Here is a 15,910-nt window from a genome sequence, read left to right as displayed (position 1 = left end):
CTGTCTCTATAAACCGACTGAGGGACCTTATGCTTTCAAACGGCTAAAACAAATGCACTTTTAACCAGACGCTGGTGCTTCAGGATTTAGTGTCACTTGTTGCTGTGATTTCACTCACTTTCATGTAAACTATGTGCTAGCATCTACTGGTTAAATATGGACTTCTGTAGTTAATTCTGATTTAACTCTAATTGATATTTTCTGGTCATAGTCAGAGTTGCTGGAAAAAAGGTGGCCAGTTAAGGACAGGCTGAAAATGGTTTACAAATGGTTTTACATACAAATTTGAGAAAAGCATTACCATCGTGTTTTTAATTGAAGAACCGCATATAAACATATGACTTCCTTTTGACATTTTTCATATTGTGTCACCTTACATCACCTTAAAAGTATGTTTTTCACATTGGGATATCACGAGACAGGAAAACACAGGGTGCAGGGTAGTTTTGATTGAAATTTTACATAATTTCTAAATACCAAATAAAAATTGAAAAGAAAAAAATTGGGAAACAGTTAGAGGATAGTAAATCCTTTCGCAAGTCCATATGAAATTTAAAAACAGAGAGAGACTGGAAGAGAGTGCTAACTTTCTTCGTATGTGTGTTGAAACCAGACCACTCTAAAGTCCACCAGTCTGCCTGGCTAACTGTTTGCTGTTTGCTCTGAGGAACATGCTAACTTTGGTTATTTTGGATGGAGAGGGAAAGTAGTGTACCTGAATGCATTTAACACACCAATTCACCCACCCGCATGTCCTCCCTCTCATCATATGGAAAGTGGACTTGATCTGATCTTGCCTTTAACTCTTTGTGTTCTAACTTGCTCCAAACATAGTGATGACCTTACAATTTCCCTGCTACAACCTGTGAAAGCCCATATGAGAGTGACAGTAATCTCAGGAATTAGGCACAAGCACCCAGAAGGATTTCACAGTGTTTCCTTGTCAGAATTAAGGAGTCAAAAGTTCATATCTGCACAGACATGCTGTGGTCTAGCAGACTAGGTAACCGGAGGGTTTAAAGGTGACCCCTCCAGAACAAAAAGCGGCTGAGCAAACAAATACGCCAACCTGATTCTTCAGCTGTGCTTTGAAGGGAAAAGCTAAAGCCCAAGGGTTTTCCAGAGAGACAAACAAAGGGGCCTGGACTATCCTCATGGGCCCAACTACTACCCATGCACAGCCCAGACATGCTCATTTAGACCAGTTCCCTGTCCAGTCCCTTGGAAACGCTACCATAAATGCAGTCCAGTGGTAAAAAATAAATGAATAACATACCTGTTAATTAATCTCTGAAACTCTCACAGTTTTAATATTTTACTTTAAACTCATGCGTCATTACCTCCTTAAAAGAGAGTAAACAGGTATTTTTTTTTAAAAGTATTGTTTATAATGACTTATGTTTAAATACTTGTTGGTTGGTTCCTTTTAATGTAGTCTAGTTCTGAGTAGTGGGTTTAGTGTTATCAAAGGTATGGACTCAGTGTTAATTAGTGTTAGGATATCATTTATTACCTTTACTCTGACATCCTCTGTTTTTAGCAGTGGAATGTACCTTCATTGTCTATTGAAAAATGCCCAAACTGGCCATTTGTTTTGTGCAATTATTCTGTAAGTCATGTCATTGGTTTTTTCTTTAAATTTCAAGCACTCAATATGTTGAGGTGCGGGTGCATTAGGATGGCATAGCTTGAAATGAAGGAATCTTTTTCATGGATTATTACATTTCAGCAGCGAGTACGGATTATGTTGCAGTGGTTCATGTTTAATATAGGTGGAGGAAAAGCTGTGTGTGAAGAAGACTCGCTTACTTTGTGATCAAGTTATGTGTGCAAAAATATCTGCATTGTAGGAAAAGAAATGCAAGTGCATTATTTTCCAATCTCATCATGTCTTCCTATGCCCCATGAACTACAAGGTATATTTGAAATAGGGCTTCATTTAAAATACTTTTTTCTATCTTTTTGTTTTTATTTTAGAATACTATTGTTGTGGAGATCCCACCCTACAGGAATCAGAGAATATCCAGTCCAGTGCAAGTTAACTTCTACGTCTGCAATGGCAAAAGGAAGAGGAGCCAGTACCAGCGCTTCACCTATGTGCCTGCAAACGGTAAACAGCAGCCAGATCCTGTTTAAAAAAAATATTCACATCTTGACATTTAGAATCTGCAATCCGCCTTTAACTGTCAACATGACACAAAAATGTGTAGCTCATTCTTGCTGGGTGTTTTTAACTTCCTGCCTTGGAGCAGCAAGCTCGAGTCGCTGAATTAGAGCAGAAGATGAGAGGGGTGTTTTTTCAGTAGTAGAGTGGCGTTCTGCAGCCTTGAGGTGGGCCTGCTGAGTGACAGAGCTTCCAAGTGCTGTCAGTGTAGTTGACTCAACCTCCAAGGGACTTGACTTTTACACCCTGCTTCACACAATAAACCCATGGTTCCCCAAGAAAGGAATGATCTTACAGATGTATGCAAATATGGAAACACAATCTAACACCCATCCAGCCTGTCAGTCATATAACAAGCTGAAAGGTTAGTAATACTCCTCTGTGAGCTTATCCTGTGTCAAAGATATAAGTGGCTTTCATGATGGAATTTTAAGAATGATGTACATAATGTTTTGGCAAGAAACACACAAAATATCAGCTATGGTTCAAGGTTCTTACCAGAAAATGTATCCTCAAATGTGTTCAGACAAAGCTGATGAGGTGGTACTGACTGTGTTAGATTGTCATGATTACCAGTGGAATGCATTAGATCCAAACCCGGATATCTTATTTTCATTGATCAGTGCTTAATGGACCCAGTGGGTGAGATAGCCTGAAACCTGTTTTAGGTCCACAGCTGTTAATAAGATGGCATATTTACACTATCAGCAGATACTAGATGGTCCGAAGAGATAAACAAACAGAAATAGAGCCATTTAAACAAGTGGACCAAAAATAGTTATATAAAATAGTTTCTCTGTAGAAAACAATACATTTTTCAATCTTTTCTTTCAAAATCTGGATGGTGTGGTCTACATTATATTAAGTTCCCCCTTTAGTCAGTATGTTGCCTCTACCAGACTTGAAAATTAAGTCTTAGAAATCCTTTGTATTCTTCACATAAAAAAATGATCAATCATAGTCAGTTGGATAGAAAGTGTATTTGCACGATCGACATCAACTCTGAGCAGCTTCCTTGTCATTGCTGAAATAAAGCATCCAAACAGCAAGATGTTGTTTAACAGTTAAACAGCTGCTTTAGGGTGAAGCACAGGATTAATTTTGCACCAAATCAGTTCATATTGGAGTTTAGATGCATAGCCATATCTGGGTACTGTTCTGATCATGACACACTATTCTGGGTTTTTTTTGGAAGACATCCTCCACCTCTGAAGATAACTTGTCAATGGGGGTATAAAGCATGCAAAATTTTTTTGTTTAGATTTTTTATAAGTTTTGTAAATAATGTTTGCCCTCCCCTTTGTAATTAACTGTGCACCGCTGTGTGTCTTCATATTACAAAAATTATCTAAATTAAAATACACTAAGGCCAAATATGCTAAAGTACATTGGAGATACCAAGAGTAGAACCTTATAAGGCCTTGGCAGACACCAAAAGAAAAATATGAGGCTTCCGAACTAGGCATCTCGAAGTCATTTTCTTGAGCATAAACAGAACTCTTATTAAAAGCTGACTTGTGTTCTCTCTTTTGCTGCAAAGTAAACCCCGAACATGCTGTAGACCACACAAGCAGAACGAGTGCCTTCTTCATGAAGGATAATTAACTCACAGGAGTTACAGCCAAAGAACCAATTCATCTCAAATTATATTTAAGGAGTTGTTACGTGATACCATAAAAAGTGTCTTATCCAAAAAATAATTTTTTGTATCAACAAGTAGCACATAATAGCTGATTTGAAGTTGCCTTACTACTGAGAAGTGTCATGCACTGAACTGACTTTAATATCACTCAACTATAATCTGATTCCTCCTCAGAGAAACACCTAAACCATAGATATGCACTTTAAAGGAATGGTGTATAAAGGTTATAATCAACCTAAGAAGATCCTTTGTACTCTTGATGATTGTAAGAGTTTCAATACAGCTAAATGGAAAGAGGAAATCCGAGTGAAGCTGTTTGCTTTTGAGGGTTTCAGTATGTGCTTGTGTGTCAACAGTGAGTAAAACAAGCAGTGTTGTGGCAAGATACTTGGGGGTCGGCTGCAAGGGAAGACACCCACACATTCACACTCACACACAAATATTTGCCAACACTTTTTGCTCGCTTCTATGAAAAGAGTCTTCCGGCCTACGGTCCCACTTCAAGCACAGTTGTGGCCAGTGACGCTGTTTAGAGAGAACATTTCTTTCACACTCTGCTGTCTGTTCTGCTATAAAAAGGCTAACCCAAGCCTTAAAATAGAATCACTTGTTTAAAACAGCGGAAGGATGGAGCTGACACTCTCGGGACCACAGATGCTGAAAACCACCTGTATTTTCCATTCAGGTCATGTGACCACTTGTTTTTCTTTGACACTAATGAATATGCTATCAGAAGCCACTGCTTTTGTGCAACTTAACAGCAAAAAAAAGAAGTAAAAAGCAAAATTAACTGTTCATTGGGCTGCCACACGATGCTTAAATCAATTACATTGTATATGACATGTCAGCAGATTTCAACAGTTCTTAGCCTTACTCTGCATGCTGTTGATAGTAATTAGAACTAAAAAAAAAAAAAGCATATGAAATAAATGTATAATCCTGTAGTAGCCTTACTCAAACAGAAACACCTTGCCTTCAAATTATTTACCTGCATCTCAGTGGTGTATGGAGAATTAAATGATTATACACCATCATCCTCTTATTAAATACAGCATATGAAATTTGATGTTTAAAAAAAATCTGTAAGATAGGCACTGCAAATTGACTGTATTAGCTACAGTATGACTAAGCAATGCAGCACATGTCACCAGTAAATGTTGCATTAGTCACCTTAAAATAAGATCCTTTAATCTCATGCTTCATCATGCAGATGCTCAGTCAGCGCCGAAGAACATTTGCCTCAAATAATCAAATACTGACAGCTAATGCAGATAGCAGCTCAACTTATTTTTCATTTAATTAGTTGATTGTTATATAACCACTTAGGGCCCCACATAGACTTTGTAAAGAAGCAATGATCTTTCACCTTTAGGGCAAAAAAAAAATGTAGAAAAAAACTAAAAGGCATTGTTATAGAATTGGTAACCTATATAATTTTGACAAAGAACACTGGGGAGTATATCCCCTTAATCCAGTTAAATAAGCACATGATTTAGAAAATGGAATTATCGAGTGTTTCACAGATACTTAATGGATATATGACAGGACTTTTTCGCAAAGCCTTGAAAACAGTTTTGTTGTTTGTTCAATATAGTAATAAATACATTTTTATAACCGTACAAACTGCAGATATTTTATGTGCAAACAGTGAAAAACTCTTATCCCCGTTGACCAAATTTTTCATGTAGGGACTTTAATTATTGATTAATTAATAAAAAAAAAAAGGTTGGTTGATCTTTTCAAGTGACACATTGTTAATTTATAAGTGGCCATTTTCTTGTTTATAACAAAACAGGGAACTATTAGGCTTAATAAAAAAAAAAATATTAAATATCTGACACAATTATGATATCCAAGAAAAAGAGATTTAAAACTGTAATTAAACGACAATTTAAGTCACTATAAATACTGTAAGACTATTTTTCACTGTATTTCAATGAAGAGGAGAGTAGCTGCTTTTTTGGTGTATTCCGGCATTTAAGGCTAGCAGCAGTGCGTTTAAATGGGGGTAAGGGGTTCTTGTTGCCCTCAATGGAATTTTAAAACTTAGCTCTGTGAAGTGCATTAACTCACAACTGCTTTTCCATATTTCATGCTTATTGCAAGCATGTCTTTTTCTATGATGTTACAAATGTTTTGTGTAATGCCCTCCATGTTTCTGTTATCATATATTCACCTTCCAAATACAGCAAGGTAGTTTTGCTGCTTCACCATGCAGCATGGCTAATTTGGCAGTATTGAGATGAGAAATTAAGTATTTTATTGTGTGTTTATATTTCCAAACGCAACCTCATAAAGTGCATCCTGCATCCTTCTCACCGTTAAACAGTGTAAATAATCCCAGAGCAGAATTTTTCTGATTTAGCATTCCTACAATCTGGCATTACTTCTCCTGCCAATGCAAGTTAATCTCTGCTAAGAATGAACAGCTGTTGAACAGCACTAACATAGCAACACTGAAAGAAATTCCTTCAAAGTAGACACTATCAATTCATCAAATGGAGTTGATTTCAATAAAAAAAAAAAAGTTACCCGAAAATCCCTACTTAAAATAAACAATACCTTAAAAAAAAAACATTTTGCAAGTCTCCTATACCATGAGCACCATTTCTAGTCAAGTCTGGATGTTTGTTATTGATGCTGCGATGTTCATGAAACTGTCCTTGTCTGGCTCCTAGAGTGAACTTTCCTTTTCCAAGCTCCCTTCCAATCATTCTTGCATTAACAGAAATGTGACGTGTTGGTCTTGAAATGAGAAACAGTTTTCACTGACCACAAACAAAAAATTATGGCAAAAACAGAGGCTTGGACAGAAGGGGCTTCTCGGAACCTCTGTATTTTTACAGGCCATTTGGAGATAACTCTAAAGTTTAAGTTCTTTTCTTAACAAAAGCTGTTGCCGTATCCCCACCCTTTTTACTCTGTGGTTGGAACAGGGGAGAGGAGTCCCACAACCATGTTCCTCTACACTCACTCGAAAAGTTGCTGAACCACCACACAGTGTTTGATTAGTTTTTTTTTTTGTTTTTAATTAAATACAGTATGCTATCTAACATCATTGCCTTTAAAACATGATACCCTTAGAAATTCAATTCTTTGAGACATTACAGAAGGCAAGCTGAAATATAGGTTCTGAAAAATAACAGATGCATATCCAATGAGCTTAATAAAGGCATGGGGCTGGGAAAACTAGAGGAAATTGCAGAGCAGTATTTTCTTCAAGCCAAAACCAACTAGTCTGGAGGAAACTTACTGATCTCAAAATGAAGACCGCCCCATCCATACAGAGACAATAATGGGTTTGACCTCAAATTTTTTTTTTGTGCTTTAGCTGTACTTCCAAATTAATCCAGCATTTTAAGAGCACAAATCATTATCATTATTTTTGTTGTTTAAAACTAGTCTCAGATAATGCCGGTTGTGCCGTTTACCTTTATAACCTGCATGCAACTGTTAGCCATCATTATACTGTGATTTTCTCGTAGGACCTGCCTGCGTGCGTCCAGTGTTGTAGTCATCAGTTTTTGGTACATAGTACGCTTGTGTGGACAGAACTTTTTTCTAAGTCATTCATGAAAAGACACTGTCTTCGTCTTTAGGATTAGGCCTGAATTTTGGTGTTGAAATAATAAGACTGCATGTGTTGAAAAAGTGTGTTATTGTGTTGTAATGATGGAAAGAACGGAGTGTGGTATTACAGTAATTGACATAACACCACCTGTCAATTAGTCCAGTAGGTTTGTCAGCAATTGATCAAAGATCATACCTGGTTTTGAAATAAAACACCCTGTACTTTGCACTGAAAGCAGTTCTCTCTCCCTCTCAGAAATCATTGTCAGAAAATGTAAATTACAAGGGCACATAGAGAAAGAGAAGTTTTTAAAGAAGACATATAATAAATAGCTTAATGTTGTCGGTGGAGAATATGAAATTTACACAATACCTCAAGTGCTTAGATGATGGAAATAAGTTCCTTCCCCACAATTGAAAATATAGTCTTGAAAATGTAAAAGATGGACATGGTCTGCTGCCCATCTCATTAGCAGCTGAAAACAAACGTAATCAAAGGAAACTACTGGTTGTACACCATTACATTATTTCCTTTTGTGTAGCTTGAAAAAAAGCATATTTTATCAATTAACTCATTATGAAAACTTGGTAATAACCCTGCATGCAAGCCCATAGGCCTGCATCGGAAACAAATGTTAATTTTTAGCCTTATTATGTATTGTAGATATTTTTAAAAAACTGCCTTTGGTTCTTACCCTCTTGTTACACTTTATTTTATAACTTTAAACGGCTTCAGAAACTATACTCTTCTTTACATCCAACTATAATATATATACCTTATTTTTTTTCCTTTGTGTCTGTGGAAAGTGTTGGTTTTTAGCATTAATTTGTCAGTTACTAACTTATAAATAACCTTAAGGTTATTTGATAAGGCAACAAAATACCTAGTTTCACATTGTGCTTTATCCTGTCACCTTTAAAAAGACCTCAGGTTTGTCTCAGCTTTGTTTACACTATGTTGCACTTCTGCACGGGCTGAATGATGTTAGAGTTGGCATCACACCAATTGTTGGTCCTATAACTGGTTGCAGCAGCCCTCCAGGTTTTATTACAAATCTGATTGATGCTGCACCTAAATTGAAAAAAGAATTTTAGACGGAACTTTCTATATATAGTGAGTGTACAGAGAAATATATATATTTTGTATGGATGGACTTTATGCCTCTGGGGAATGTTATAAAATGTAGCTTTATTTACTTGTTAGAATCCTTAATATTCAATTCAGTTTAATTCAATTCAGTTTATTTATATTATATTTCATTATATTTATTTATATTATAATTCACAGCACATGTCATCTCAAGGCACTTTACAGTTCACCAGATCATACAGTCAAATTGATTCAGAGTTTTCTATCAAGGAAAACCAGTGAATTGCATCGACTCATTAACTCGAAGGCAATCCCTCGCACTAAGCATGCTTTTAGCGACAGTGGAGAGGAAAAGCTCCCATTTAACCGGAAGAAAACCTTCAGCAGAACCAGATTCAGTGTGAGCAGCCATCCACCGAGCCTGACATGACTGCAGGAAATTTGTTAAAAACACATGTAAGCTTTCAGGCTTGGAAGGAGTTTCTCTGTGGAACCTGGGTAGAAGAAGTTATTTATTGGTGGTGATATAGATACACACATTGTTCATGCAATGTCCTAGTAGATTTATTATCGAACTGGTTCTGGCACCACTGGGCATCATTTGGATTTGACACTATTCCAAGAGCAGCTATTTGGGGAGAGGTGTCAGGGTGTTGTGTATTAGTTGCAATAGAAGGAAAATAGTCTATAATAGACAAAGTTTTCTCATTCGTAAATTTGATTTTCTTTCATAAATTCTCCTTAACTGGAAAGGCTTGCACAGAAAAGTGGCTTTTGCTTGGATGAGTGTTCTGGAGTTTTAACATCAGGACTATATTATTAATTTGTAAAATTGGTTGTATTTTTCTCCTTAACTAACCAAATGGAAACATCTGTTTTCATGCAAATCTGAGCTACTTTTAAAACCAAACCTCAACTCCTAGTGAAGAGAGCTCTAAACTTTTACAGCATCAAATTGATCCAGTGTCTGATTTGAGAAAAGCTAATATTTTAGAATCCTTGCAAACTAAGAACTGGCAGAGAGGAGGAAGAGTTGGAAGTAATGTGACTTATTTGTTACTCCCCAGCCTTTGGAGAAGAGGCATCACGGGACATGCTTTTCGATTCTCCCCAACACACCAAGCCTGGTCCCTTGGCTTTAAAAACACAGGGAACTGACGTAAATGTGTTCCCTTCTGCGTTATCGCTTATCACCCCAGAGGCTAGATGCGTGATATAATGTCTGTTTAAATCCAGACAAAAAAAATTAGAATAACATAGTGAAAAACAAGCTGTGTGTCATGTGACAGACTGATGCTTTGTTTGAAATTATTCTTATGTCTTATATTTTATGTTGTTCAAAATCTCAAACACATGGGAACAGACACCCTTTTCATTGTGAAAATCATATGCCTTTAAGTAAATTTTACTTGGAGCAAATATAGCCAATTACTTTTTAATAACTGGCACCACACCCTTTATTATGGTTCAACAATAAACAATATGTCTTTTGTGGCTCTAAAGACTTTGTTATACTTAAGGGTATCTTAACAACAGCCAATTAGTTTTGTGCTGGCAGAGTTTTATTTATATGTCAAACTCAGTACAGAGCATGTAAGTGGGGACCTCCTTCCATCTCTTTGCTTATTATATGTACAATATATACATCTGATAGAGACAGTTTTAGAGTAAAGTAAAAAAAAAAAAAACTAATAAAACAAAATTCTTCTTAATAGCATTCTGCTACCACCTGATACCTGTCATTCAGAAGCTTACAGGAAGCAAATTAGACTGCTGTGGATAAGAAATGTAAAGAAAGAAGGCAGGATGATTGAGCGGGGTCAAAGCACTCTCCTGCATTAGCTGAGGTCTGAAGCTCCTCAAACCACAGGCTCAGCTCTGCAGCCTCTTATGCTGCTAAGGCAGTCTAATCAAAATCAAATCAACTCATTTTTTTTTACTCTCCGCCTATCTTTTGGTCCTCAGAGAATCAATTACTCCCAGAGTGTGGAGGAAACTTGGGGGTCCAGGGCTCCTAGAGCAGCAGCAGTCCAATGCTTTAAAGGACTTTTATTGGATATCAGAGTTGGAGGAGATTCCAAAGAAAATAGGTCTTACTCATTATTAGAGCCAGCTGTGGCTTTCCACACTGATGACTCATCCATTTTTCTTTCCCCCGGTTCTGTTACTTTTTTCATGGTGTGGTAAGGATGGTGGTGGTGTGGAGGGGTGTCAGGGCTTCTCCCTTGAAATATAAGGCCAAGTTGATATTGAGCCTAAATCCACTGGTTGTTTGGCATTAGGGAGTGTACTGGGGCCAAAACTGTATTGCTCACAGTTATTATCCATGCACTAACTGTGCCACGTGGCTATCTTTCACGTTGATTTTGTTTTAACATCATAATTTTCTTTCTGCTTTTTCATTCCAGTACCAATAATTAAAACTGAACCGACCGATGAGTATGATTCTATCGGGAGTGTTGGGCTGTCTATGCATTCAAAGCCCTACTATGGCCAGCCCAGGCTGACCTCCATCATGCCTGTTGCTGAACCTGACCCCTGCCTGGTTGGGGGATATCCTGCTTGCCCTCCTCACCATTCTGCAATGCCACCGCCATCTCCCAGCTCAAGTCCTACCCTGCATGATTTGTCCCCTGTTGCATTCAACAAATGCCTCCCTAACAGCCCAACTCATGCCACACCACCAGGCAATGTAGTAACCTCCATTCAGGAGACTCCTGGCTGCCCAAGCCTTCCACATTCTACGTCATCTGATCACAACTCTTCCCTAGGAATTCTCCAATCTCAAGGCAGCCCGGGTCCCCTTGCTTACCACCATTCCATCTATTCCAACAGTAGTTCTTCATCTTCCCCAGTTTCTGACCCTTCTACTCCTGGGGGGCCAGCAGAGACAGCATTCTTTCAAGTGTACAGCCCCAGCCAGGCAGAGGTATCAGGCAACTCAGCCCAGGCTGCAGGAAGTCCACCGAGCCTGCTACCTGAAGACACCAGTTCTCCACCAGTGGCCATCACCATCAAGCAAGAGCCACAGGAACTGGATCAGATGTATCTCGATGATGGTAAGTTACTACAAATTTACCCCTTCTGTATAGAAATGTCTGCATAGGCAGACATGGCAGCGATGGATTAAACACATGAGATATATCCATATTTCACCCATGACTCTATTGAGCCCCATCATCCTTCAACTACTTCCAGTCTCCTTGTTTGTCTTTTTACGAAGCAATAAGGTCCAGTTGCAGATTACATAACTGATGCAAAAAATGCTTCCATTGCTGTTTTGAATAATATAATAATTTCATATGATTTTAAAAACCCTCACCTTATCGAAATGTGAAAACTTTTTTTTGTGGAACATGATAAAAAAAACTGAAAATTAAAAACAATCCACTGGACTTTGTTTCCAAGTTTGAAGACGTTTCAATTCTCATCCAGGAAGCTTTTTTAAATTCAAAATGTCAGGAGCGTTGAGTTCGAGGTAGAACATGAGTTTTTCTCTAAATTGCAGTGTTTTCATTTAACAAATTTATATTCATAATAAAAATTTTTGCTATTTGTTAATTAATGGAAACACACCTAGTATCAGTTAAATAGGTTTACCCCATAGACATCTGATCATATACACATAGTCACAGTCAGTGCCGACCCAGACAGACAGAGAACATCCTTGGGGGACAATATTTCACTATGGTGCTGCTTGGCATCCCACAGAATTAGCTTGGTATCCCTCCTGGACCTGTAAACCTCTGATCCTATCTTCAATAGGTTATTCTTTTATAAAACACTATCTTAATAAACGTAATAATACTGCCAGAGATGGCTGCTTATCTGAAGGCCCTCACACATCACCACACCCTGCTGCATCTCATGGTGTTTCCTGATGAAACTCTGCTCCCCGATTTGCGTCACATTTGTATAATTTTAGCACTTACAGATTTATTTGCTTTTGGTGGAACGTTCGGCCTAGTTTATGTCGGTTCAAGCGGCTGCTTTGCTTCAAAACGCCAAACTGTCTTGATGAGATTTTGAAACAATCTGTCAAAACATCAGAACACCAAGGTCAGCTGGGGTGCAGCAGAACAAAAACAGTGGCACACGCATAACGAGCCAAACTGTTGACACGACGACTAATGAAGGAAGCAAAACAATAGGTAGGGGCTTCCTGAACTGAACCACCCCCCCTTACATTTCTGGGAGTGATGCAGAGAGGCAGAAGGCAGAGGCTTTGTTTTCCCGTCTTTTCCCCATGGAGTCTGCGGAATATGGCTGTCGTCATCAAGGGAGACTGTGGGGTCACTGCTCTCCCTTCGGCAATGAAACCAGTCACACCCCTGGGACCATATGGTTGGCTTTATTGCCACTGTGTCCATTTCACGTTACATCTCTCAGGTCAGCAACATGTTATCTGTGTTAACAGAGGCTGCGTGTGTTGTTATGATATATTCTAATATCATAACACTGACATCCTGACAGCCTGAAATAGTAAAATATCGTCTGTCTCCTTTTGGAGGTTGGCCAAAGACACCCCTTTAAACTCAGGAATACCACTCTTCCTGTACACCAGCTTTTATTAGGAGAGCTGATCTTACCTGAATGTGTTTGTGTATGTAGTTGTTTAGCAGGCATGTCCACTTTCTCCGTTCTACACTCAACTGCTCTGGGACCTGAGGGGTGATAGGCATGAGGGGACCAGGGGAGTTTAGCTGTAGGACTATAATTGAGATGAAATTCAGCTCTCAGCATTTCTGTCAGCACTGATGAGTCCCGTTAGTCCTCAGTTCATCAACAAACTATACAGAGCCTGCTCTATTGTCTCATGTTAAACTTCTTCAACCCCCTGTGCCTCATTTTAAATTCTAAGGACTATTCTTAGTTCTTAGTTATACTTAATTGTCAGTTATATCCTCTTTTTATTGAAATGCTATGGTCTAAATATGTTTAATTAAAGCAATATATGGGTTAAGTGGAATTACTGTGCTTAAATACAAATTTGAAAAACTGTATTTTACATAGCTGTTAAAGAGCCTATTAATCTTTACAGTTATTTTATTCAGCTCAAACACAAGCTGTGTAAAATCATGCCTTAGCATTGTAATTACAATTAAAGCTTGATTTATTCATTAGGCCTCAACAAAACACATAGATTATTCTAATCATTCAAAAGAACATAGGGTGGTGTCCTTTCACTTACTTCTTTTATTATTTAACTATCATCTGAATTTTTTTACTAGAGACCTGAATTTTTGGCTTCATCAGTTTTAACTAATTGCAGTCCTGAAGTAACAAGGTGACTGAAAATCACACTAGTACCACATGTGACTGTCAATATAATGTGTTTTGTTTTTGATTTTTTTTACGTAAGTGTTTAGTAATGTTTATCACTTTGGAACTTTATAATGCATGTGGTCATGAACCCTAATCTAAAGATAAGGAAAACATTAACTTCTCATCTTGTTTCGCCCATCCAATTCAAAGAAACACCTTCAGAGGAGAGGAACATTTGATAGCATTTCCAAGAATTACCATGGAAACCCGTACTTCAGTTATAAACACAGTAGGAAAAAGGTAAAATATGTAACATCAATAAAGGTTTCTGCTCTGAATTTGACACATTCAAGATAAAATTCTGACTTAAAATTTTCAATTAAGAAATTATTGTGCTTTATGAATATTCAAAAACTATGTAAAGGCAATATGATTTGAATTTAAACCTTAAGCCCTTTTATTTATTAATTTATTTTATTCATTATGCTCAAGTTGAGCGTGTGTATCTGACCATAACTGTGTCAGATTAGGAAAAAAATTAACTTCTACCAAATTAATCATGCAGTGCTAGTCCTTGTGAAGGTATGTCAAAATATATTTTGCCTCCCTACATTTTACTACATTGTCACGTAATCCTCCTCAAGCATGGTGGCCAAATACATTGTATTCAACTTGTGACTACAGTTGCATTAGAGATGCACCGGAATGCGCTTTGATCGAACAAGATCAGTGTGGCAGCTTCTTGAAAACCTCAATAAGCTGCCTTTTTGCATCACCTAATGTCTGAGCAAGCATCTGTGGTGAGCTGCTGGAGTCCCGGTAAGTGTGCGGTGGTAACAGCATACTGCAAGGCATCTGCTGCTTGCAGGCTTGGCCCTTTCCCAAACCCCTTAAATGAGCCCTAAGCTAAAATAAATAAGATCGGAAGGCAGCTTGCAGGGCGCCCCGCTCCCTGTTCACACGCATTAAGGCCCTATATTAGCGAGTCACTGCTCCATTAGAGAAGCAAGACAGGCGGATGACCTCATCACGGTAGCGGTGATTTAACGCCAGCCGTGTGGAATAGCTCTCCTCCTCAGCAATTGGGAGGCCAGTGATTTGAAGTCTGCGGGAGCAAACTTGATCTTCCCCAAGAGTAGCGCACCACCCACGCTTGAACACTGAGGCCTCCGGGTCTCATCAGCCAGAGGAAATGTGTCTCTCTGGCCAGGTCCAGATTTTACGCAGCCCCTGAGAAATCCCTCAAGTTATCAACAGTGAGCTACTGTACCGCAAGGAGCAGGGTTAGTGTGCAGGGAGGTGTAAAGCCCCCCAGACTGTCATACACTTTCTCTGTCATAAACTGTTAAAGTCTTCCCTGCTCTATGATAGAAGCAACACAAAGCAGGAGGTGGTTATTCTAGTGCAGCACAGTGATGGGGGAGCTAGAGGAAGATTCCTACTGGCAGAAAGCTTAAATACTTTCACTCAGTAGCATCTTGGCTCTCACTCACCCAACTGTTACTTCTCCTAGCTGGATATATATCCACATATCAGCATGGTTCAGTAGATGGAGGATGAAACATCTGCTGCTAGAAGACTGCCTGTAGTATTATTGACTAAAAGTCTTAAACAACTCTTGGTCAAGCTTTTATAAAACCAACTTTTAGACATGGCTTATTTACTCACAGCCCTCTGTCTATGCTTTACAAGGCGCTCAACATAAAATAGTGGCAGACAAATGACATCAGTGTATATGAGTATGCACCATTAACATTTGAGTTGACCCAATAAAATCTAAAAAAAGAGAATTTAAAACAACTGCACATTTTCTCACGTGTAAAAGGGCTTTCTTGTGACATCACCCAACATGACTCAACTCTGCAAACCTGTTCTTACACATATAGTTACACTTTTGCAGAGTGTATAATTTGCAAACTACTGTAGTTTAACTTTCTTTTAAAATAGAAAAGTGAATTAAGTTTTTCTTTTGAAAAAAATGCTTTTTGTTGGCAATAGGTGTTGGGCAGTAGACAAGTGTCTGTGGGGAAAACAAACAGAGGCTACCTATCCTAGCTAATTGGGGCTTGTGCTCTTTGTCCTGTCTCATTAGCTCTTTTGGTGATGTCATGAATTGCTGCTAAATGCAGCAGACAGCAAAGCAACTTGAGCTAATCAGCAACCTAGATTTTTACCAGCT

The 15,910-nt window shown here is 38.3% G+C and overlaps 1 protein-coding gene across 2 annotated transcripts in view; it reads left to right on the top strand.

Moving 5' to 3' along the window:
• Positions 1-15,910, top strand: part of LOC119786031 (nuclear factor of activated T-cells, cytoplasmic 1-like) — a 77,797-nt gene that overhangs the window by 35,709 nt on the left and 26,178 nt on the right. For both annotated transcript variants that reach the window (XM_038289078.1, XM_038289086.1), the window contains exons 8-9: positions 1,978-2,110; positions 10,875-11,525. In XM_038289078.1, the coding sequence (XP_038145006.1) occupies positions 1,978-2,110; positions 10,875-11,525 (784 nt within the window). The remainder of the gene's footprint in view (positions 1-1,977; positions 2,111-10,874; positions 11,526-15,910) is intronic.

The sequence above is a fragment of the Cyprinodon tularosa genome, unplaced genomic scaffold, assembly GCF_016077235.1.
Source record: "Cyprinodon tularosa strain WSP-4 unplaced genomic scaffold, ASM1607723v1 ctg107, whole genome shotgun sequence".
Taxonomy (NCBI): Eukaryota; Metazoa; Chordata; class Actinopteri; order Cyprinodontiformes; family Cyprinodontidae; genus Cyprinodon; species Cyprinodon tularosa.
The sequence above is the reverse complement of the archived record's forward strand: the minus strand, read 5'-3'. Positions and strand labels throughout refer to the sequence as shown.